At 46.2% G+C, this 21,728-nt stretch overlaps 5 protein-coding genes and 2 long non-coding RNA genes across 7 annotated transcripts; all 7 read right to left on the bottom strand.

Annotated features, from left to right (window-relative positions):
- Positions 1–5,838: 5,838 nt before the first annotated feature.
- LOC119119000 lies at positions 5,839–9,301 on the bottom strand. The gene is made up of 17 exons (XM_037245647.1): positions 9,209–9,301; positions 9,095–9,142; positions 8,852–9,019; positions 8,337–8,462; positions 8,157–8,258; positions 8,054–8,083; positions 7,855–7,989; positions 7,355–7,507; positions 7,070–7,204; positions 6,860–7,008; positions 6,663–6,783; positions 6,539–6,590; positions 6,403–6,469; positions 6,206–6,333; positions 6,086–6,135; positions 5,907–6,027; positions 5,839–5,857 (listed from the first exon to the last, which is right to left on the bottom strand). The coding sequence occupies exons 3-17, from the start codon at positions 8,958–8,960 to the stop codon at positions 5,839–5,841; spliced, it is 1,497 nt and encodes a 498-aa protein (XP_037101542.1). The 5' UTR covers positions 8,961–9,019; positions 9,095–9,142; positions 9,209–9,301.
- A 45-nt stretch (positions 9,302–9,346) lies between these two features.
- On the bottom strand, positions 9,347–10,088 carry LOC119119004 (snaclec dabocetin subunit alpha-like). Its single transcript, XM_037245649.1, has 4 exons — positions 10,002–10,088; positions 9,881–9,934; positions 9,647–9,802; positions 9,347–9,540 (listed from the first exon to the last, which is right to left on the bottom strand). The coding sequence occupies exons 1-4, from the start codon at positions 10,018–10,020 to the stop codon at positions 9,395–9,397; spliced, it is 375 nt and encodes a 124-aa protein (XP_037101544.1). The 5' UTR covers positions 10,021–10,088; the 3' UTR covers positions 9,347–9,394.
- A 2,021-nt stretch (positions 10,089–12,109) lies between these two features.
- On the bottom strand, positions 12,110–13,184 carry LOC119118999 (C-type mannose receptor 2-like). Its single transcript, XM_037245646.1, has 4 exons — positions 13,024–13,184; positions 12,482–12,592; positions 12,290–12,397; positions 12,110–12,147 (listed from the first exon to the last, which is right to left on the bottom strand). The coding sequence occupies exons 1-4, from the start codon at positions 13,130–13,132 to the stop codon at positions 12,110–12,112; spliced, it is 366 nt and encodes a 121-aa protein (XP_037101541.1). The 5' UTR covers positions 13,133–13,184.
- Positions 13,185–13,276: 92 nt separating this feature from the next.
- LOC119119005 lies at positions 13,277–13,750 on the bottom strand. The gene is made up of 3 exons (XR_005097046.1): positions 13,724–13,750; positions 13,393–13,501; positions 13,277–13,304 (listed from the first exon to the last, which is right to left on the bottom strand). It is a non-coding gene; the product is annotated as an uncharacterized LOC119119005 (long non-coding RNA).
- A 449-nt stretch (positions 13,751–14,199) lies between these two features.
- LOC119118998 (C-type mannose receptor 2-like) lies at positions 14,200–17,450 on the bottom strand. Its single transcript, XM_037245645.1, has 8 exons — positions 17,360–17,450; positions 17,137–17,304; positions 15,508–15,627; positions 15,329–15,433; positions 15,223–15,246; positions 14,643–14,848; positions 14,468–14,574; positions 14,200–14,347 (listed from the first exon to the last, which is right to left on the bottom strand). Exons 1-8 carry the CDS (start codon positions 17,448–17,450, stop codon positions 14,215–14,217), a joined length of 954 nt encoding a protein of 317 aa, XP_037101540.1. The 3' UTR covers positions 14,200–14,214.
- Positions 17,451–17,581: 131 nt separating this feature from the next.
- LOC119119007 lies at positions 17,582–18,468 on the bottom strand. Its single transcript, XR_005097048.1, has 3 exons — positions 18,328–18,468; positions 18,172–18,251; positions 17,582–17,597 (listed from the first exon to the last, which is right to left on the bottom strand). It is a non-coding gene; the product is annotated as an uncharacterized LOC119119007 (long non-coding RNA).
- Positions 18,469–18,916: 448 nt separating this feature from the next.
- On the bottom strand, positions 18,917–19,353 carry LOC119118997 (snaclec agkisacutacin subunit A-like). Its single transcript, XM_037245644.1, has 2 exons — positions 19,093–19,353; positions 18,917–19,027 (listed from the first exon to the last, which is right to left on the bottom strand). Exons 1-2 carry the CDS (start codon positions 19,351–19,353, stop codon positions 18,917–18,919), a joined length of 372 nt encoding a protein of 123 aa, XP_037101539.1.
- Between the last annotated feature and the right edge of the window lie 2,375 nt (positions 19,354–21,728).

Here is a 21,728-nt window from a genome sequence, read left to right as displayed (position 1 = left end):
CGGTTTTAGCTCGTCATTTCAAAGTCACGTTGCTCGGATGTTCGGACACAACAGCTTCCCACATGAATGATGAAAATGATGATGATAAAGGCAAGCCTCGATAACAAGAAAGGTCCGGTCCGGGACAATTGACGTACACAGCAACTACATCAAAGTGTCCGAATAATGAGGATTCTTCAAAGTTCCTCAAAGTGTTTGTCGTCCAAATGTGTGACATTGCAATGATTATTTTTTTTCTCTCAGGCACCGTAATGTTAGAATAGAAGCAGATGCAGTCGTGCTAACTCACAGTACAGTACATTCCAGCTCTTTACTGTTGTTTCGATGGACTAAAGATACAAATTGCTTACCTGAAGCACATGCCCAATATATGCCAATCAGGAGAAGAACACGGTTTAATTCTTCCCACATGTTGGAGGAAAATCCCCCCTCTCACTGAGGGTCGCAACGATTCTAGTCGGAAGAAAATAAATGATAAGTCGCCTCACTGCGAGTAGCCAGTGGTTCAAGTACAGAGGAAAAATGAACGTTTGGTCCACCCTGCTCCGAGCCAAAGGCAGGCCACGCCCACACTTCAAAAACGTCACATTCGAAGGTAGTCATCTCAAAGCACTCTCAAGCGACGTGGGGAGTGGCGCGCGCGTGTGTGCATAACCAAAAGGAAAAAAAAAAAAAAAAAAAAAAAGCCTTTGATTCCTTTTGTTTTTGTGACTTTGTAAATGTTCTGGAAGGGAACAACAGCGAAAAGCAGTCAACTCGTTTAACAGTAAATACAAATAATTAAATCCAAGTATGAAAGTTGGAATTCAATGAGGTGTCACTCAATTTATGTTCAAGTATACACAAGACTACAGAAGCTTTTCCATTCACGCCTCTCAGAATTCGTGTTGATTTTCAGAGAACATGAGAAAATACATTTAGCGGACGTGCTTTTGAATGAAAATGAACGAGGAGACGATGAGCAAATGAATCTGGGAGAAATGAAGGGAAAGCGTCTCCAATTGAGCCTCGCAGGCCTCGAATGCAAAAGCACAAAACATATGTAGAATACTTTTTATTCATAATATCTATAATATAAATAGGATCATTAAAAGTATCATATTTTTTATTGAATCTTTGATTCAACTCCTCTGTGAACGTGCCTTTTCCTTTCGGCATTGCTTGTAAACACTCGGTGTAGACTGGCCAGCTCATCCTACTTTGTAGCAAAGTGACTCGATTTGAGGAGAAGGGGGTGACTTATTTGCCACCCGTGCAGAGAAACCTGCAATTGAGTGAAATGGAACCGAGTGGCAATTCTATTGACAATGTACTTAATAAAGAATGCAAATTTTGAAAACCAACGTGACATTTTCTTTCATTTTTACTGCAGGTCACAATGGGAAGCAATTGATCAGTATTAAGCAACAAGGGGGCTCGGTTTTCAACAAGAGGGAGCAGACAAACAAACGGCACCGCTGCTTGTTCCTTATGTTGCGAGTCCAAGGTTGCCTGAAACAAGGGGGCGGGGCCGAGTCGTTCCTTCCGACGGGCAGACACGTGACAGCACCACACCGCAATGGCGAACAAATTGAAAAATGACTTTGGACTCATCACACTCCTTTGGCTTTGCTGCGGGGGAGTCGTCAGAACGTTCAAGGCTTCTTCCACAACGATACGTTTGTTTTACAAGAGCACAGACACATAGTTGTTCACTATTGGTCAAATTGATAATAACTAAAAAGTATCCACTTAGGGACAAAATTCCCCACATGAAATGTCTTGGAAAGTCTCGAGTGGCATGGCTGCGCGCTCAATAAATGTCCATAAAAAAAAGAAATAACAGTTGAATAAATAATGCAAATTTTGAAAACAAACGTGACATTTCTTTCATTTTCACTGCAGGTCACAATGGGGACCCAGTGTCGTTTTTGCGGACGATCGTTATTCAACAAAAACAACAACAACAACAACAACAGCAGCAGAGAACCAAAATCCACGGATAGACGGATAAGCCTTTCAACAAGAGGGCGCAGACACACAAACGGCCACGGCGCTTGCTATTACTTGAATTTAATTTCGATCGTGACGTCGACCCTCCCCCCATTGACTGGCAAATGGATCCAGAATGGTACCTGTTAAGTATTATTGTTTATGTCCGCCCTTAGACTCACTGTGTGTATTAAGGCAGTGGTCCCCAACCTTTTTTGCACCACGGACCGGTTACGTGTCAGAAATATTTTCGCGGACCGGCCTTTATATAAATAAATATATTTATATATTTATTATTTAAATATTTATAAATATAAATAGGATGAAATAAAATGATACGACTGGCATAAAAACAAATATAAACCACATAAAAATAAAACGTTGAATTAGTGGGAGCACCGAGCTCTTTTCTCAGAAATGAGCCGTTCCCATCTAGGCGTAATCGGAGACAATGACACCCGAAGTGGTTAAGGTTTGTCTTTAAATGCAGGATGCTTGGTCTCCATGTGCCGAAGCAGGTTTGAAGGCTTCATTGCCTCGTTAGCTAGCCTTTCGCCACATATGCGGAGTGCACTTGGCGCGTCAGAGTCACCTGTGGCGATAAATCCATATTTTAAGTAGGACTCCAGAAATGTTCTTTTAAATGCAGCTTTCCTTTTCTTAGAAGTCGTAGCCTCTTCTTCTTCAGTGTCCTCATTGGACGTTTTTCCCTTTCCGAAGAAGCTTTCCAAACTTCTCTGTTTCTTGCTCATTTTTGCTTGCCTCGCGGGCTTGACTGTGGTGACATGTCACGTGACCGAGACGAGCGCCCTGTGTCAAGAGTCCTTATTTTTCAGATGCACCGACAGATGTAATTGGGAGAGATTCGCCAAATTTTTTATATTTTTCAAAATAAATTCTTACTCATTTTTTCTAGCTTTGCGGGCTCGACTGGGGAAACATGTCACGTGACCGGGACGAGCGTCTTAACCTGAATGAATTGATCGTCAATGAAAAAACAAACAAAAAAAAAAATTATTATTATTATTATTTTTTTTTTTTTTCCTGTGCGGCTCCGCGGCCCGGTACCAAGTGACCCACGGACCGGTACCGGTCCGCGGCCCGGTGGTTGGGGACCACTGTATTAAGGTACCAATTCTGTTTACCTTTTTGTTGTTATATACGGTAATGACGTCACTACATTGATGCTACCGGGGAAGAAAGTCCTGTCACAACGGACATGCGGATTGTTGTATGGGATTGACTGACGGAGAAGTTGTTGCGTTTAGCGCCAGTGTGTTTGTTAAATAAATACGCTGTGTTTTCAGCTGAAAAAGGAACCACGCATCGTCCTACTTTTCTCCACCACGCAGACAGCGGAAAAGTCACCGCTGCACACCATTTATTTGGTTAAGAAAAAGGAACCCCCCCCCCCTTTTTTTCACTTTACAGTACCGTTCGTTTGTGCTGGTTTGTGCCGTAAAAACGTTCGTTTGAGCTGCGACGGTTTTGTAGCTGAGACATTTAATGTCTAGCGATGACGTCACCGCATTGCGTCGCGTATTGCAAGCTCCTGGAATGCCACTGACGCAGGACGAACTTTAGCTCAATATGTTGCTTGAAATCTTCTACCTTGAAACTAGATCAAGCCCAAAATAAGCACCAAGAAGGCCATGGATCGATGTGTTCTTTGTATTTCTTACAAGTATTCTGGTTTTGTTGCAAGTTAAAAAGTCGAGAGCATCGGAAATGTGGAAGTATGTTTAAAGAAGCAAAATGTCGCCATCTGTCAGTGGCTCAAGTCCACTGCATTAAGGATCCGTCGTCATCTGACACTCAAGACAGAGGCTGTCAAAAAGAACGTTCTTTTATACTATATTGTGTGCTTATGATATTTATAGTATTGTTTGCCTGCAATTAGATCTTTATGATGTGACCATTTGTTATTTCTGCTTGCGTATGCTAAATGTATGTTTTGAGTTAGTTTGCTTCCCTTGTATTATGATATGTGAAGGTTTGTCCAATCCTAGCATTACCACTAATGGTCTGTACAATCAAAAGCTTTCAAAAGCAAAAAATAAAAAGAGGTACCGCAGTGAGCATGAAAAAAAAAAAAAAAAAAGATGTATATTACGTAGCCTAGTTGCAATTTGGGTCAGTTCGGTTCAGTGCTTCAAAAGTGCAGTGCACATCTTTGCATGAACCAGTCAGGGGTCATGATGCCATCAATTTGTTTCCATGGTTGTCATCTTGACTTTTTTTTTTTTTTTTTTACATGACACTAGTGTGGTGGGATTTTGATATCTAATGCTTGATTTGTGCAGTACGTTAAGCGCAGGCTTTAGTGCCATCTCGTGTGGGGTTTGCACGTTTGCATGCGTAGGTTTCCTCCCACGTTTCAAAAACATTCATGATAGGCCGATTGACCGCTCCTACTTGTTTTCTGTTTTTTTTGGAAGGGGGGTGATGGGAATGATGTGGGTCCTGCCACTGCCTGGCACCCAGTTCAGGATGTGCCCCCAGCTGGAATAGGCTAGCCGTGACCCTCGTGAGGATAAGCACTTCAGGACAATGGATGGATTTCATGCGGTGGAAAGCAATAGAGTACATCTTTTTTTCCAAATTGTTACAAAAGCAATAGAGTACATCTTTTTTTCCAAATTGTTACAAAGAGCCATGCAAAAATGCACCAAAATGGCGTCATGAGGAGGTCTGACTAATACTCGTACATCAGGAGTAATAAAGTATGATCTAATTGACCAGATTATAAAATTGCCCTGTCCAAAACAGTAAACTATTCAATGAGTTAACAGGTGACACCAATTGTCTTTATTATTTTATTGTTTTTTTGGGGTCAATTAAACATGACAGATGGAATAATAATGCATGGTAAGTAAATGAAATATAAGAAATCAATTATGAAAATGCATGGTAAATCTAAGAGAATAATAACATGTTAAATTGAACAAAATAATATCACATGTTAAGTCAAGAAGAAGAATGCATGGTTAATCAATCATAATAATGCATGGTAAATTGAACAAAATAATAATAATGCATGGTAAATCATAATATCACATGTTAAGTCAAAAAGAAGAATGCATGGTAACTTAAACAGAATAATAACATGGTAAATCTAACAAAAAGACTAATGCATGGTTCATCAATCATAATAATGCATGGTAAATTGAACAAAATAATAATAATGCATGGTAAATCATAATATCACGTTAAGTCAAGAAGAAGAAGAATGCATGGTAACTTACAGAATAATAACACATGGTAAATCATAATATCACGTTAAGTCAAGAAGAAGAATGCATGGTAACTTAAACAGAATAATAACACATGGTAACTCTAACAAGATGACTACTGCATGGTAAATCAATCATAAGAATGCATGGTAAATCAATCAGTCAATCAAAATGCATGGTAAACCAAGCAGAATGATCATGCAAGGTCAATTGCATTCATATGATTACTCGCAACTTCCATTGGCGCCTTTTATATCCCGCGTGTAACGCGCTGTGGGCATCTTGCACACGTAGCCGTTTAATTCCATGCAGGACATCTTCTTCCATTTGCCAGACTGAAAGTCAAAATGAGATCGATTTTAAATCTAAACTTGTCTTCGGCGAGCGGGTCAATCTTTTCTGCACCTACCTGGCTCAAGGTGGCCACGCAATTCTCCATCAGGCCGGTAGGTTTTCCCGGAGCCCAGTTTGTGAAGGTCACCTTCTGGCGGTCCGACCACACGAATCTGCCGCGATTGACCAGGTCGTTCAGTCCGGTCCACGTCGTGTTTCCAGGGGCTGCAGAGGACAAACGGCAACAGAGCTCTCATTCGTTTTCCAGATATGGCAGATATCGAGCCGATGTGAGCGACGCTTAGCGCGCACGCACCAAGCTTCACGAGGTCGTGCTGCCAATCCCGCTCAGCCTCGGAGAGGATAGACACCAGCTCTGCATCGAGACTCCTGCAGAAGTGTTGAGCGTCGTACCACTTCTTTGTATCATCAAAACGTTTGTAGCAGAAGTCCGCAAACTCCTCCCAGTCAGGTCCCAAGCATCTCGGCTCTGCGTGCAAGATAGCGTCACGTGAAGAAATGCTTTCTATTCTGGACATTCTACTCACCCGTGTCAGCAAAAGTGTAAGACGGAGACGGAGCCAATTTGTTAACATATCTGCAGACAGTAAAGTGAGAATGAGCCGGGCATCTTTAAGTGGACTCGCCAGTGAAAGCGGAGCACGCACACTTTTGAGGTGATTCCGTTACAGGTGGAGCCGTTGTAGGCTTTCTGTGGCAGTGTCTTCAGCAAAGTCACATCTCCTCCAATCTCAATGATGCCCGAGTGAATAGCGGCCGCGCAGATGTTTGAGTCCTGCACTCAGAGAACGTCTCAGACATAGAACAAGAACTCCGCTTGCAGGTCGTGCGGTAATTAACATACTTGGTCGTAGAGCCGTGTTCCGTAGACCTTGTAGCCGGCTTGGGCGCAGCCCAGTGGGCACCGCACCCTGCGGAAGTAGTTTGTCTAGTAAGGAGGAGGCTTTTCGGCAAGAAACGTCTTATCAAGTCCGACTCACGTCATTGAACCGTTGAGGCCGAGGTTGGCGGCTGTGCTGCTGCATAAGATGTCTGTGGGTCAGAAGGGAAAATCAAAGCCCGTTTCTTGCTAGTTTCTCACTGCACTCCAAACGTCGTACTCACTGCGAGGGGTGTCGTCAGACGTGCACCCTAAGACGTCAAAGCGTAGGCCCAAAAACTTTGGCAGGAGGCGGACGTACTGGGCGAACACGGGCCTGGTTAGAATATACGTCCCCACAGAAGGCTGGAAACAAAACACACGCGTTTGCAAGGAACGACTGCAGCCTGGACGACAAAGTCGAGAGTCAGCGGCCACTCACCTGCTTTGGGTGGTCATACCAAGTCATTCCGTCAATACTGAACTGCATCGCAAATACGCTGGAACTTTGCAATCGGTATGTACAGCTCTGGGTCTCAATGCCTGTCACCTTGAAGTTCTGACCGAGGTTCACCTGGATCCAGCTGCCGACTGAGGGCGGAAGGAATTCCATTGCTCAGGATACCAAACCACAACTTTTGTTTTTACGTACACATTTCGGAGGGTCTCCAGCAACCGCTGCCCCCCCGACGCGCTTTGTGAGGTTTGGCATTGATCGCAGAGGAAGAGGCGGAAAAAGAGGAGTCTGGGATTCTCCCGTCAGCGATGCCCAGACTATCAAGACACACTGAGGAAAGACAAAAAAAGACAATGTGGAAGGCACGCTCGCTCATTCATTCTCATGTCTGGTCACCCGTTCCTAGCCGACGCTCTATCTGGGGATCCGTTGGATTCTTTCCTTGCACATCATCGGCAAGTGTCAGGATGTGAAGCCCACCTTTCTTCTCACAGCTGTAGACGACGCGGAGGTATTTGGAGACACCAGGGCAGGAGCCCGTAACCGTAAGGGAAATGGGGTAAATGGGGCAAATCTGATAGTTGTCACACAATCCTCTGAAGTGACGGAGAGCCCCTTCCACCCTGCAGTCATCTGCAAGTGACAACACACCACCATTTCACGCGCATTTTATTCGCACACTTACATACTGACTTCAACTTGTCACAGGACGTAGGGGATTTTAATGGTTAATGACTATTAGAAAAAGAGGAATCCAAAAAGCGCCCGGCCTAGCTCTTTTTCATCGTTTTCTATTTTTATTCAAGAAAAGGTCAAATAAACATTTTCTATTGCCATCGCTCACACGTCCATGCATTTTTATATTGAGTTATATGTTACAAACGAGTTACCGCCAACGCTGACGGCGTGTGAAAACCTCGTGACAGAAACGGCTCCAGGACAGCGAGCCAAAAACAACGATGCCACTGGAGGATTCTTACCGCGTGATCCGCCGCCACTCGGACAGACGTCGCCACGCTCCCGTCCATGGAAAGCCGACCGTATGCGGATGACTCTTTCATCGGGACATTCGAGGGATTTCCAATCGTCTTGGCAGACAAGCTTCTTCTTGTAGCCTGTGAGAGCACAACCGTTGACTTCTCTCCGTCTTTTTTTACACAGACGTTGAAGGCGACTTACCGTCATGTGGCGGCAGCTGATGTGTCTTTCCTAGAAGCGGGAACCAGAAAGTGGATGTCGACACGTGATGACGGTCCACCGCGGGGCGTCACATCTCACTTACCTCTTTTCTTGCAGACGTAGCCTCTCTTCTTGTCGCACGTGTCGCGCTTCCAGTCGCCGCTGCCAGTGAGCATGAAAAGACATTTCCCCCCTTCAGGGACACCTGGAGGGAGGGAGGCAAACAAGATCTGAGCGCTCATCCGTTCCTCCAAAGTGCAGCTGACAACCGCCTCAGCCCGACCTGCACTCGAGCGGAGGTAAGAGAAGGGGGATCCGTCAGTCCACTTGTCGCCGTCACGCTTGATGGAGGCGTCGGCGCCCAACCACAGGGAGGCGTCATCATTCATCGCCAGAAGCTTGGCGATACCTTTGGATCCCAAGGAGAACATGCAAGATTATTCCAAAACGACTCACACTTGACTCTGCACTACAACCTGATGGGTGCGGCACAGCCGTGACAAAGCGCTAACAAGACTGCAACAGAGAGTGAAACAACAAAAAAAACAACAACAACCGAGCAACGCTGGCCATATCTCGCTCGGGTTTATCAGGTTTTGAGTTGGAAAGGAAGGCGTAGCAGGAAAAAAAGGTTTTTCTCAAAGACTTAGCAAATTCATGGCCGTATGAAGACCGCGTACGAAGACATGACGCCTTTTTCAATTTACTTTAGCTTCTATTTCTCGTTTGCTTCATGTTGGAGAATAAGAATTGATCCACTTGTTTATGGCCAATATATTTTAATTCATGGCCTCCTACCGCGTACGAAGCCCTGCTCGTCCGAGTCGGCGATGCTGAGCAGGTTCCCTTGGCGGCCTTTGCAGTCGGCTTGCGCCTCCTGCCAGGTCTTGGTGGGCTGGCGGATCATCAGGTAGCAGAAGTCGTCCGAGGGGTCGTCCAGCCACCAGCCGCATTTGTCAGTCCAGCCTGCGAGATAGACGGCGCAGGAAGGCAAAACAGCATAAGACCGCGTAGAAGACGGCGGCAGTGCGAGACACCTACCCTGTTGGCTGACTAATGGTGGCAGCTGTCGAGGCCCTCCACGCTTGGCTGCATGGTAAAGGAGGGCGAATGAGCAAGTGCATGAAGGAGCGCTCAGGAGGGACATTTTTGCACCTGTTTTGCAGACAAATGGCCGCTTCGTTGTGCAGGGGCTGCCGCCGATCTTCCCAACAGAATTTGGGAATGCGCAGTCCCTCGTGGTGTCATCTTGCCAGACCTTGTAGTCCTGCGGACGACATGAGGGTGTTGGACTCTCGGCTTCCCAACGCCCTTCCTCCGCGCAATTGTTGTGCTCAAATTTCAACTTTCCCAACCTAGCTCGTGCAGAATGACTTTTCCAAAGTCCGTCAACAATTTACTTACAAAAGCTGTTCCGTCACTATACTCATAGTCGTTGCTTTTCTTCTTCAGTCCCAGCCAAGAAAACCAAACGCTTTGCGAGTGATCTTGAGGAAAGGAAGGACAACAAGAGCTTCAGGGCAAGAAGAGCTTCGGCTAAATGACGGCAGCTTTGTGGGACCGACGACTGCGGCGGTTCGTCTTAGCGCTCACCAAACACGAATTGAGCCTCTTGCCATGAGTGGACGCTAGCCAGGTGGCCTTTCTGGGCAACACAGAACTTCTCGGCATCCTCCCAATCTTTGTACAGCTTTGAGTAAAAGTAGCAATGATCGCCATACAGTAGGTTGCCCGTGTCGCAGGTGGAAGCTGAGGCCACAATGGAGAACATTGAGGAGGAAACCATGACCACATGGTTAAAGTGCAAATAAGCGTGCTGCAACTCACTCTCCACTACAGCAAGACCACCTTTGGGGGAACACGTCCGTCCCTTCGGGCAGCCTGCAAAAAAAAAAAAAGACCGTTTGCGCCTTTCAACGGCAAAGTGACCGCAGACGTGGAGGCTTACTCAGCGGCCGTTTGCACATGTAGGCCAACGAGGAATCACAGGAGCCAGACCTCCAGTTGCCGGGCTCACCCCTTCCCCCTTGGTTGACGTAGGCGCAGGACGAAACGTTGGCGCTGTCGGTAGATAAAAAAAAAAGGCATTTTCCTTGAGTGGTCCTTCTCAAAATTGGTTCCAGAACCTTTACGCGTCTCCGCCTGACAACAGCATGCAAAGTTGTTACGGCTTACCTTTCGAGTTGATTTGAGGCCCAGTTGGTGTGGTTCATTGTCTCGCCATCGGACCAGGTCAGCTTCTGGCTCCCACCTTCAAAGCGACACCAGACGTCGTCGCATTTCTGGGGGGGGGGGGGGAAGAAAACGGTTCCAGTTGTTGCTGCAGAGTCCACGACTGCTTGCGCTTCCGTCTCACCTGGTTGGAGAGTCCCAGCCAGAAGCGGGTGCCCTCGCCCATGGTGTCCTTCACAAAGTACTCCTCGGCCGAGGTGGTGATGGAGAGCAGGTCGCCGCCCTCCCAGACGCAGTGGTGCCAGGCCCCCAGCCAACCGTTGGGCTTCACCACCTTCTTGTAGCAGCTGGAGTCGAGCTCGAGCCACCCGGGAGCACACTTGTTGGCTGAGGGCAAAATTTGGGGAACAGATCAGAGCACACACCTGTTTTTGCCCTTCAGTCCACCATTTTGAGCAAAGGCTAATTTGCGGGTCACGGTTGGCCAAATCTACATTTTCTCGGGCAAATTGGAAGATCCGGGACTCGACTTGATAGGTTAGCCCAGTGCGGCGCGATACCAAGGGGGGCGCGTGTGACACCAGGGAACATGCTTTTCTTTTGGCTGTACTGGATGAAAGGGTAATTAGACATCCACTGCAGTAGGTGGCGGTAGCACAGAGAAGGCGAAAAAAAGTGCAGTGGGACACCGTGGAAAAATGTTGAGCAGGGTTGCCAACAATCATCCCACTTTGTGAATGCTACTTTAGTCAATCAGCAAGCACTGTAAGCATCGTTTAAAGCAGCGTACCATATTGCTCAGTGCAAAACAAAAACCAAAAAAAAAAAACACCATTGCAGAAGAGCTGATACTACCTGCAGCCGTGGAATGCTGCCTCATTTTGATTAAAGAACAGCACAAATTGTTTTATTCATTTTTGTTTTGTAGGTTACATTCTTTTATATATTGTGCTCCTGAGTTAATGTTGCTGATTACTTTGAATTGAATCTTATTTATTGCTGTTAATATTATGTATGTTTATTATTATTTTATTTTATTTTTTTTGTATTTATTTGTATTGCAGCTCGGTGGCGCACTGGGTAGCACGTCCGCCTCACAGCTAGGAGGGTGCGGGTTCGATTCCACCTCCGGCCCTCCCTGTGTGGAGTTTGCATGTTCTCCCCGGGCCCGCGTGGGGGTTCTCCTGGCACTCCGGTTTCCTCCCACATCCCAAAAACATGCTTGGTAGGCCGATTGAGCACTCCAAATCGTCCCTAGGTGTGAGTGCGAGTGCGTATGGGTGTTTGTTTCTGTGTGACCTGTGATTGGCTGGCAACCGGTTCAGGATGTCCCCCGCCTACTGCCCGACGACGGCTGGGATAGGCTCCAGCACGCCCGCGACCCCCGTGGGGACTAAGCGGTAAAGAAAATGGATGGATAGATGGATGTATTTTTTTCATCATAAAATGGCAGTTGGTCAAGAATGTTTATAGTTTGAATACTTATAATTTATTTTTTAATTTCAGGCAGTGATGCACTTTGATCTGTTACAGACTAAAAACAATGTTAATAATAAAGTTATTCTTTATTGTAAGTTGATCTTTTTTTATTTATTTTTTGTTTTTTTTTAATGTTAATAACATGGAAGGGGGGGGTGCGCGAAATATTTTCTTCTCCCTAGGGGGGGGCATCACAGAAAATAATTGAGAAGCACTGGGTTAGCCCAATGGCATCAGAGACGTTTACAATTCTAAATGATCCCTAAAAAAAAAAATCACCTTTATAAAGCACGGTTGTGAAACAAACATTGCCACATGCGAGTCAACGCGAAAAACATTCAAGTACATTTGCGTACTTAATAAAATAAGAACAATTGCACAGAATTTGTGACTAATTTTGTCAGGCTACTTACCGTCAGAAGACAGCAAAGGTTCTGCCACTCCTGCAAGAGGAAAGGCAAAGACAGACGTCAGGGCAAAGACGGACGTCGGGGCAAAGACAAACGTCAGGGCAAAGACGGACGTCAGGGCACAGACGGACGTCAATGCACGATGACGGCCAGCGGAGCATCACAACTTACTCACCTTTTTTCATCTTCTTGCAGACGTAGCTTCTCTTCTTGTCGCACGTGTCGTGCTTCCAGGCGCCGCTGTCAGTGAATAAGGAAAGACACTTCCCCTCTTCGGGGTCACCTAGAGGGAGGGAGACAAGATCTCAGCGCTGCGCCGTTCCTCCAAAGTGCAGCCGACAAGCATCAGACATGCTTTCAGACCGACCTGCACTCGAGTGGCTGTAAGTGAACGGGGATCCGTCAGTCCATTGGGCGTCATCTTCCGTGGTGGAGACATCGGCGCCCAACCACAGAGAGGGCAGAGACCTGACGTAACCTGTGGACCCAAGGCAAAGGTGGAACAGGATCTAATAATAATAATAATACATTATATTTATAACGCACTTTACATTCGGAGGAATCTCAAAGTGCTACATGGCAAGTAAAAACAAGAAAACAAAGCAAGGACAAGTATAAAACAACTGGACGACAACCAGGATATGGGAACAGGAATTACGGAAATGCTAGAGTAAAGAGGTGAGTTTTAAGTCCGGTTTTGAAAGAGTCAGTGGATTGGGGTGCTCTTAGGTGGATCTTCCAGAGATGCGCTTTACTGACCCGCTCATTGAGCCCATGAGGCGCATTTTGGAACGACACCATTCATTCGTTTGTTCGATTCATTCATCCATTCATCCATCAATCCATTCATCCATCCGTCCATCCATCCGTCCATCCATTCATTCGTGACACCAACAAATGGCCGCCTACCATGCACAAAGACCTGCTCATCGCGGTCGGTGATGCTGAGCAGGTTCCCGTGGAGGCGTTGGCAGTTGGCTTGCGCCTCCTTCCAAGTCTTGGTGGGCTGGCGGATCATCAGGTAGCAGAAGTCGTTGATTGGGTCGTCCAGCCACCAGCCGCATGTAACAGTCCATTCTGCGAGCCAGACGGCGTAAGATGGCGCAAGACAGCGTAAGACGGCGGCAGTGCGGGACACCTACCCGGTTGGCCGACTAATGAGGGCAGCTGTGGAACCCCTCCGTGCTTGGCTGTAGGGGAAGAGGGGGGAATGGTGTTTACAAATATGAGCAAATGCTTGATGTGTGCAGAAGGAGCGCTCGGGAGGGGCGTTTGCACCTGTTTTGCAGACAAATGGCCGCTCCGTTGTGCAGGAGCTGGCACTCAACTCCCCAACAGAATTTGGGAACGCGCAGTCCCCCTTGGTGTCATTTTTACACTTGTAGTCCTGCGGACGACATGAGCATGTTGGACTCTGTCTGCTCGGCTTCCCAACGCCCTTCCTCGGCAATCGCGCCCAAGTTTTGCCCATTTCCCCTCCAAAACAATCCAAAATTTGAAGCCTCGAGCAACATTTCTCCTATGTCCACTTTTATTTTTATCCTACTCAAATTTGGACTTTGCCAGCTCAGATTTTGAAAAATGACTTTTTCAAAGGCATTTCACTTACGTAAGTTGTTCCGTCACTCCACTCGTAGTCGTCGTCCTCCTTCTTGAGTCCCACGAAAGCAGATTGTAAGGTTTGCGAGTGATCTTGAGGAAAGGAAGGAGAACACGAGCTTCAGGGCAAGAAGAGCTTCAGTCAAATGACGACTGCGGCGGTTCCTCTTGGTGCTCACCATACACAAATTGGGCCTCTTTCTTGGAGTGGACGCTAGCCAGGCGGCCTCCCCAGGCAAGACAGAACTTCTCGGCATCGTCAAAGGTTTTAACCGTCTTCTCGTAATGATAACAATAGTGGCCATAGTGGAAGGTGTTTTCGTGGCAGTCGGAGGCTGGGTCCACAAAGAAAAACATGACCATGACAAGATGTTCAAGTGCAAATAAGTGTGCTGCAACTCACTCGTCACTACAGCGGGACCACTCTTGGGCTTACACTTCGAGCAGTCTGCACAAAAAAAAAGACCTGTTGGAGCTTTTCTCTTTTCAAAGTCAACCTGATTACAAACGTGCAGGCTTACTCAGCGGCCGTTTGCACATGTAGGCCAACGAGGAAAGACAGGAGCCAGACCGCCACTTGCCGGGCTCACCCCTTCCCCCTTGGTTGACGTAGGCGCAGGATGCAACGTCGGCGCTGTCGGGAGAAAAGACACAAGCAATTATTTTCCCATTTTTCTTTTCTTTTTTTTCACTTTCCCCAAATGGCCCTTTTCAAAATTGGCTCCTCCACCTGACAACAGCAGTTACGTCTTACCTTTCGAGTTGATTTGAGGCCCAGTTGGTGTGATTCATTGTCTCGCCATCGGACCAGGTCAGATTCTGGCTCCCGTCTTCAAAGCGACACCAGAACTTGTCGCATTTCTGGGGGGAAAAAGAACAACAGTCCCACTTGTCGCAGCAGTCGACGGCCGCTTGCGCTTCTGTCTCACCTGGTTGGAGAGTCCCAGCCAGAAGGGGGTGTCCTCGCCCATGGTGCCCTTCACAAAGTCCTCCTCGGCCGAGGAGGTGATGGAGAGCAGGTCGCCGCCCATCCGGACGCAGTGGTGCCAGGCCCCCAGCCAACCGTTGGGCGTCACCACCTCCTTCTTGTAGCAGCTGGAGTCGTGCTCGAGCCACCCGGGAGCACACTTGTTGGCTGAGGGCACAATTTGGGGAACAGATCAGAGCACACTCCTGTTTTTGCCCTTCAGTCCACCATTTTGAGCAAAGGGCAATTTGCGGGTCACGGCTGGCCAAATCTACATTTTCTCGGGCAAATTGGAAGATCCGGGACTCGACTTGGTTAGCTTAGCCCAATGGCATCAGAGACGTTTACATTTTGAAAGGATTCCGGAACATTCACCTTGGCGCTTCAGAAACAACCAAAGTGCCGTTGTACAAGGTAAAACGATGCAAAAAACATTCAACACATGGCTGAGTACTTCATAAAAACGAAAAAGGACAGAATTTGTTGGTTGGCATGGTGTGACTCCAGGGTCATTGTTTTCAACGCAGTCGAAGGCGACTTACACTCAGGAGCCGGCGTAGCCTTTACTGCAAGAGGAAAGAAAAAGAGACATCAAGGCACAGACGTCAAGGGGCGATGACAGTCGGTGGGGCGCTGCCTCTCACTTACCATTTCCTCTTTTCTTGCAGACGTAACCTCTCTTCTTGTTGCACGAGTCGTAGTGCCAGTTGCCGTTGCCAGTGAGGAAGGAAAGACAATTTCCATCGGGGGTACCTGGGGGGCGGGAGAGAAGATCTCAGTGCTCCTCCGTTCCTCCAAATTGCAGCAGACAACCGTCTCCGACAGACCTGAAGTCGAGTGGACGTAAGTGAACGAGGCTCCGTCAGCCCACGTGCTGCCTTCGTCACTGATGGCGACATTGGCGCCCAACCACAGAGAGGATGCTTTCATCAGAGCCTTGATGTAACCTGTACCAGAATGAACGACATCATCAAGAGGAGCCGAGTGAGGAGGACGCGTCATCCGTTGAGCTCCGGGTGATCGACTTTCTCAGCTCAAAAGGAATTGAGTTAGACAGGGGGACCATCGAGAAATATTAAAACCAAAGCAGCAATAACAGTGCGGTTTGCAAACACAAATTGGAGCTACTGAAACAGGGTAGACGGCTGAGGGATCAGACCTCAACCAGCATCTGACCAAAAAAATGCGGATATTGCATATATATGTGTGTGTGTGTGTGTGTGTGTGATAAAACTGATCTATATATTAAAAAAAACTGTTCACAGAAAAACGAGAAAACGAGATTGAAGAAAAAAAAAAAAAAGCTTTTAGCTGACAGTCAATATGGATTCCGGAAGGACACTAATGGATCTTAATAGATCATCAACCAAAAGCATTTGACCCAGTAAATCATGGCATCATGGACTGGCTGAGGAGCTACTTAAGCAACAGGCAGCAATTTGTAAAAAGTCTGGAGATCATGTATCCCATAACAGGTGAACAACCTCTGCCCTTGGTCCTCTTCAACGACTTGTGTATCCAACATCATGAAATGATGATGATACAAACATCTATTGCGCTGGGGACAATTTACAGCAGCTTATGGAAACCAACAATCACCACAGAAATGAATACGTGGTTTAATGTAAAACCAAACTGCCAACAACAAAATTATTTGTCAGGTATAAATCGAAGTGAAAATTGACAATGGTATGAAAGAAAGGGTTTCTGAAAGAAAATTCCTGGGCGTGACTGTTGACAATAAAAAGCTGCTGGAAATCACACATTAATCAATCATGTAAAAACAAAAATGTCAAAGGTTATTGCAATTCTGAGGAAAGCAAGAAGCAGTCCGGACTCCAGATACTGCCATATCTGAACTACTGCGTGGAAATACGGGGTAACACCGAATAAGGCAAGCAATAGGAAAAATAACAAGGAGCATACAAACGCACTTTTTATAATACCCGACAAACTTTTGTCACTCAGGGATGTGATCAAACACAAGACGGCTCAAATTATATGTACACAGCAAGGTATAAAAGGTATAAATTTGTTTCTGGAAAGGCAAGCATGGTGGCTATCATCTGAGAAAGGAAGAGAATTTTCAGAGTGGAAAAGTCTTAACAACGATAAAAAGTAAGGGTATGACCGTCGTTTGTGGGGTGAAATTATGGAATGGTCTGGAAAATGAGCATGAAAATAGGGCAAACACAAGTGTTCCAAAAAAAGTGTCGAAAAACTGGTTCCTTAACATGTATGAGGGGAAAAAAAAGACAAAACTGACTACACACAGACTGACTACACTCGAGCATTCTTTGTTGTTGGCGGTTTTGGGTTGTTTGTTTCAGTGACTTAGATATGGCACTTTAAAGTGGTGTTTTATTTTCCTATTTTCATGTTTTAAATAGGTTCGAAATGAACATATAACAACAACAACTTGTTCATGGCCAATATTTCAATTCATGGCCGCCTACCGCGTACGAAGGTCTGCTCATGGTCGTCGGTGATGCTGAGCAGGTTCCCTTGGAGGCGTTGGCAGTCGTCTTGCGCCTCCTGCCAGGTCTTAGTGGGCTGGCGGATCATCAGGTAGCAGAAGTCGCTCTCGGAGTTGTCCAGCCACCAGCCGCATTTCTGAGTCCAGTCTGCGAGCCAGACGGCGTAAGACAGCGCAAGACGGCGGCAGTGCGGGACACCTACCCGGCTGGCCGACTAATGGTGGCAGCTGTGGAGGCCCTCCGCGCTTGGCTGCAGAAAAAGCGGAGCGAATATGAGCAAATGCTTCACGCATCCAAAAGGGGCGCTCGGGAGGGACGTTTGCACCCGTTTTGCAGACCGGTGGGTATGTCCAGCGGCAATTACAGTTTCTGTACAGCCTTTCGCTGGTATGCAAATTAGAACAGTCACCACTGGAGCTGTAGACAACTTTTCCGTAGTCCTGCGGACGAGATTTTGGACAGAACTTTAGCGTGTTGCATTCGATGTAGTCATCTTCCCGCCGCATTTCCTCACTTGCACCGTTTTCGTACCTTCTCTCATTAAAGTTTCACTTTGGTTGTTGGTTTCACTTTGTCAGTCATAGTAGTATGAACATTGCAATAAAACATTGTGCCCGCCCTGGCAACCCAAATACATGTCTGGGAAAAACATGCACAGAGCAACTAACCCTGTCAGTCAAAGTAGTATGAACATTGCCATAAAACATTGTGCCCGCCCTGGCAACCCAAATACATGTCTGGGAAAAACATGCACAGAGCAACTAACCCTGTCAGTCAAAGTAGTATGAACATTGCAATAAAACATGGTGCCCGCCCTGGCAACCCAAATGTCTGGGGAAAATGTGCACAAAGCAACTAACCCTGAAGACCTAAAGACCGTCCATGATATATCATCTTAACCGCCTCCTCTCTAAAATCAGATCGCCAATACTTTGTAAGCGGCTGCCCGATGCCTCGAGACAAGACGGATGCCTGCAACATGACTTTTCCAAAGGCCTTCAGCAATCCACTTACAGAAGCTGTTCCGTCAGTCCACCCGTAGTTGTTGCCCTTCTTCTTTTCTCCCATCCAAGTAGAATAGTAATATGAGTGATCTTGATGAAAGGAAGGAGAACAAGAGCTTCAGGGCAAGAAGAGCTTCAGCCAAATGACGACTGTGGCGGTGCTCACCAGTAATGAATCGGGCATCTTGCTCAGAGTGTATGCTAGCCAGGTGGCCTCGCCGGGCGAGACAAAACTTCTCGCCTTCCTCCCAACTTCTATGCGTCGTGTCAAAAAGATAGCAATCATCGCCATAAAGGAAGTTGCCATCGTCGCAGTCGGAAGCTGAGGCCACAAGGAAAAACATTGAGGAGGAAACCATGACGAGATGGTTAAAGCGCAAATAAGCGTGCTGCAACTCACTCTTCATTACAGCAGTAACACTATTGAAGGTACACGTCCGTCCCTCCGGGCAGCCTGCAAAAAAAGACCCGTTTGCGCATCTCACCTTTCATCAGCAACGTGACCACGGACGTGCAGACTTACTCTGCGGCCGTTTGCACATGTAGGCCAACGAGGAAGCGCAGGAGCCAGACCTCCACTTCCCAGGCGACAACTTAACTCCTTGGTTGACGTAGGCGCAGGACGCGACGTCGGCGCTGTCGGTAGATTATAAAAAGGAACATTTTCCTATTTTTCCTTGAGTGCTCGTTCTCAAAATTGGTTCCAGAACCTTTACGCGTGTCCGCCTGACAACAGCATGCGAAGATGTGACTTCTTACCTTTTAAATTGGTCTGAGGTCCAGTTGGTGTATGTCGTTGTCTCACCATCGGACCAGATCAGCTTCTGGCTCCCGCCTTCAAAGCCACACCAGACGTCGTCGCATTTCTGGGGGGGAAAGAAGAAAACAGTTCCAGTTGTCGCTGCAGAGTCCACGACTGCTTCCGTCTCACCTGGTTGGAGAGTCCCAGCCAGAAGCGGGTGTTGCCCATGGTGCGCTTCACAAAGTCCTCCTCGGCCGAGGTGGTGATGGAGAGCAGGTCGCCGCCCTGCCAGACGCAGTGGTGCCGGGCCCCCAACCAACCGTTGGGCGTCACCACCTTCTTGTAGCAGCTGGAGTCGTGCTCGAGCCACCCGGAAAGACACTTGTTGGCTGAAGGCACAATTTGGGGATCAGGCGGATAGATCAGAGCACACTGATGGAACACTTGCATGTTTTTATTCTGTGCTCTTCATTGGGGGCATCTCAACCAAATGCACGAGGATTCTGTCAGGGGGGATGGGGGGGGCCAACGCCCATTGTCGCTTTGGCCCCTTCCAAAAACATGCCTGTCCTCCATTTTTGGGTTCAGCCAGCGCCATGCAGCAACGTGGAGCTGCTGATTGTTTGCATAAAAGCATCACTTACGCCTGCCAAGGATTGCACACAATGGCCCCAAAGTGATGATACTCAGCTTCAGATGTACAGTGGGGCAAAAAGTATGTCGTCAGCCACCAATGGTGCAAGTTGTTCCACTTAAAAGATGCCATCATCATCATCATCTTCAACCTCAGCAAATACCCCACCCACCAGTTACGCACGTGTGGCATATCGATGACCAATGAGCTAAACTCAAATCAGGTCATCGCACATTTCACCACTGGAGGGTGCTAAAGCACAACGCAACTCAATCGAATGGAACACGTTGCAACAGTTGGACCGCTCCCCCCTTCTTAGCTCAAGAAGACCAACCGCCCGCCCGCCCTTCCTTATATCAAAGTACAAAGCCAAACAAGCCAGGCCTGACTGTTTCATGGAGAAGAAGGGCTTTTAAACTGCGGGCTCAATCAATCAATCAATCAATCAATCAATCAATCAATCAATCAATCAATCAATCAATCAATCAATCAATCAATCAATCAATCAATCCTAATAAGCATGGACTCTGAGGGGCAAATGCAATTATTCAGATGCGCCTTGCGATTCACTAGCAGAAATGAACACGCATTGAGAGTCTCCTACTCAATTTTGCAATCTTTGAAAACATTATGCCGACACATTTTGATGATGCACAGCGATATTATGAACTGCACAACTGTGTTGCAACTTTTTGGTGTGTGATGATAACAGACCAGACACAAAGGTGTATTATTAATAATATAATTACAATTAATATAACATAATGATTATAATCTATATTTAGATCATAATAACCATGATTTTTTTTATAACAGAGGTGCTAAGAAATATCTATTGTATAAAGGGGCTGTAAGAAATTATTGCTAATACTCTATCAAGGACTGTAAGAAACTATTAATAATAATGACTAATAATGATTGATTATTATTCATTATAATTAGCTCATATAAATCATGAAAATATTCGTATCATAGGGGCGCCAAGAAATATCTTGTCTATATACACTTGTGCATAATATATTGTATAAAGGGGTGTAAGAAATGATTATTCTTATTTATTATTATCATTATCATTATTAATAATAATAAATGTATTACTTTTATTATTATTAAACTAGTATTATCACTATGATCACTATTATCATTATTATTATTATTATTATTATATATAATTTATTATTCTTCTTGTGTCTTATTGTCATTCTGTGTCTTAAACCCTAACGGTGCAACTCATCTAAGTGTCACAAAGTCCAATCAGCCGCTCCTGAATTCCAAGCGTGCCCATGTTTTAGGAATAAAAAAATAGAAAAAATAAAAAATAACAGAGCGAAAGAAAAACAAAAGTATACACGGAAAAAAGAGATGGAAGGAAAAGCCCAGTAAAAACACATTCGGCTTCCAAAATAAAAGGGCCAATTTTAGATTGGATATTTTGAAGTTATATGCTCAACTTCAATACGTCATCCTGACAGCCAGTGCGCACTTAAAATTCACAAGCGGGGCTCGTTTGCCGCCGTAAGAAAACGCAAAGACACTTGACTCAACGGTTTTAGCTCGTCATTTCAAAGTCACGTTGCTCGGATGTTCGGACACAACAGCTTCCCACATGAATGATGAAAATGATGATGATAAAGGCAAGCCTCGATAACAAGAAAGGTCCGGTCCGGGACAATTGACGTACACAGCAACTACATCAAAGTGTCCGAATAATGAGGATTCTTCAAAGTTCCTCAAAGTGTTTGTCGTCCAAATGTGTGACATTGCAATGATTATTTTTTTTCTCTCAGGCACCGTAATGTTAGAATAGAAGCAGATGCAGTCGTGCTAACTCACAGTACAGTACATTCCAGCTCTTTACTGTTGTTTCGATGGACTAAAGATACAAATTGCTTACCTGAAGCACATGCCCAATATATGCCAATCAGGAGAAGAACACGGTTTAATTCTTCCCACATGTTGGAGGAAAATCCCCCCTCTCACTGAGGGTCGCAACGATTCTTGTCGGAAGAAAATAAATGATAAGTCGCCTCACTGCGAGTAGCCAGTGGTTCAAGTACAGAGGAAAAATGAACGTTTGGTCCACCCTGCTCCGAGCCAAAGGCAGGCCACGCCCACACATCAAAAACGTCACATTCGAAGGTAGTCATCTCAAAGCACTCTCAAGCGACGTGGGGAGTGGCGCGCGCGTGTG

The sequence above is a fragment of the Syngnathus acus genome, unplaced genomic scaffold (genome assembly GCF_901709675.1).
Source record: "Syngnathus acus unplaced genomic scaffold, fSynAcu1.2, whole genome shotgun sequence".
NCBI lineage: Eukaryota > Metazoa > Chordata > Actinopteri > Syngnathiformes > Syngnathidae > Syngnathus > Syngnathus acus.
Note: the sequence above shows the minus strand (reverse complement) of the source record. Positions and strands in the feature narration are given on the sequence as shown.

What these genes read in the sequence shown, in the direction of transcription:
- LOC119118997 (XM_037245644.1), bottom strand. Translation starts at nt 19,353, where the DNA reads ATGCAAGTGTTCCATCAGTGTGCTCTGATCTATCCGCCTGATCCCCAA. An exon ending in GGCTGGGACTCTCCAACCAG is followed by an intron (nt 19,028 to 19,092) that starts GTGAGACGGAAG and finishes TTTCCCCCCCAG; the next exon opens with AAATGCGACGACGTCTGGTG.
- LOC119119000 (XM_037245647.1), bottom strand. Translation starts at nt 8,960, where the DNA reads ATGATCCGCCAGCCCACCAAGACCTGGCAGGAGGCGCAAGCCGACTGC. An exon ending in CGAGCAGGGCTTCGTACGCG is followed by an intron (nt 8,463 to 8,851) that starts GTAGGAGGCCAT and finishes TGGGATCCAAAG; the next exon opens with GTATCGCCAAGCTTCTGGCG. An exon ending in GGCCTCAACGGTTCAATGAC is followed by an intron (nt 6,470 to 6,538) that starts GTGAGTCGGACT and finishes CTACTTCCGCAG; the next exon opens with GGTGCGGTGCCCACTGGGCT.
- LOC119118998 (XM_037245645.1), bottom strand. Translation starts at nt 17,450, where the DNA reads ATGCGTGAAGCATTTGCTCATATTCGCTCCGCTTTTTCTGCAGCCAAG. An exon ending in ACCATTAGTCGGCCAGCCGG is followed by an intron (nt 17,305 to 17,359) that starts GTAGGTGTCCCG and finishes TCTGGCTCGCAG; the next exon opens with ACTGGACTCAGAAATGCGGC. An exon ending in GCCTCAAATCAACTCGAAAG is followed by an intron (nt 14,348 to 14,467) that starts GTAAGACGTAAC and finishes TTCTCCCGACAG; the next exon opens with CGCCGACGTTGCATCCTGCG.
- LOC119118999 (XM_037245646.1), bottom strand. Translation starts at nt 13,132, where the DNA reads ATGATCCGCCAGCCCACCAAGACTTGGAAGGAGGCGCAAGCCAACTGC. An exon ending in TGAGCAGGTCTTTGTGCATG is followed by an intron (nt 12,593 to 13,023) that starts GTAGGCGGCCAT and finishes TTGGGTCCACAG; the next exon opens with GTTACGTCAGGTCTCTGCCC. An exon ending in CTGCAAGAAGATGAAAAAAG is followed by an intron (nt 12,148 to 12,289) that starts GTGAGTAAGTTG and finishes TTCCTCTTGCAG; the next exon opens with GAGTGGCAGAACCTTTGCTG.
- LOC119119004 (XM_037245649.1), bottom strand. An exon ending in TGGTCTTGCTGTAGTGGAGA is followed by an intron (nt 9,803 to 9,880) that starts GTGAGTTGCAGC and finishes TTGTGGCCTCAG; the next exon opens with CTTCCACCTGCGACACGGGC. An exon ending in AGAGGCTCAATTCGTGTTTG is followed by an intron (nt 9,541 to 9,646) that starts GTGAGCGCTAAG and finishes CCTTTCCTCAAG; the next exon opens with ATCACTCGCAAAGCGTTTGG.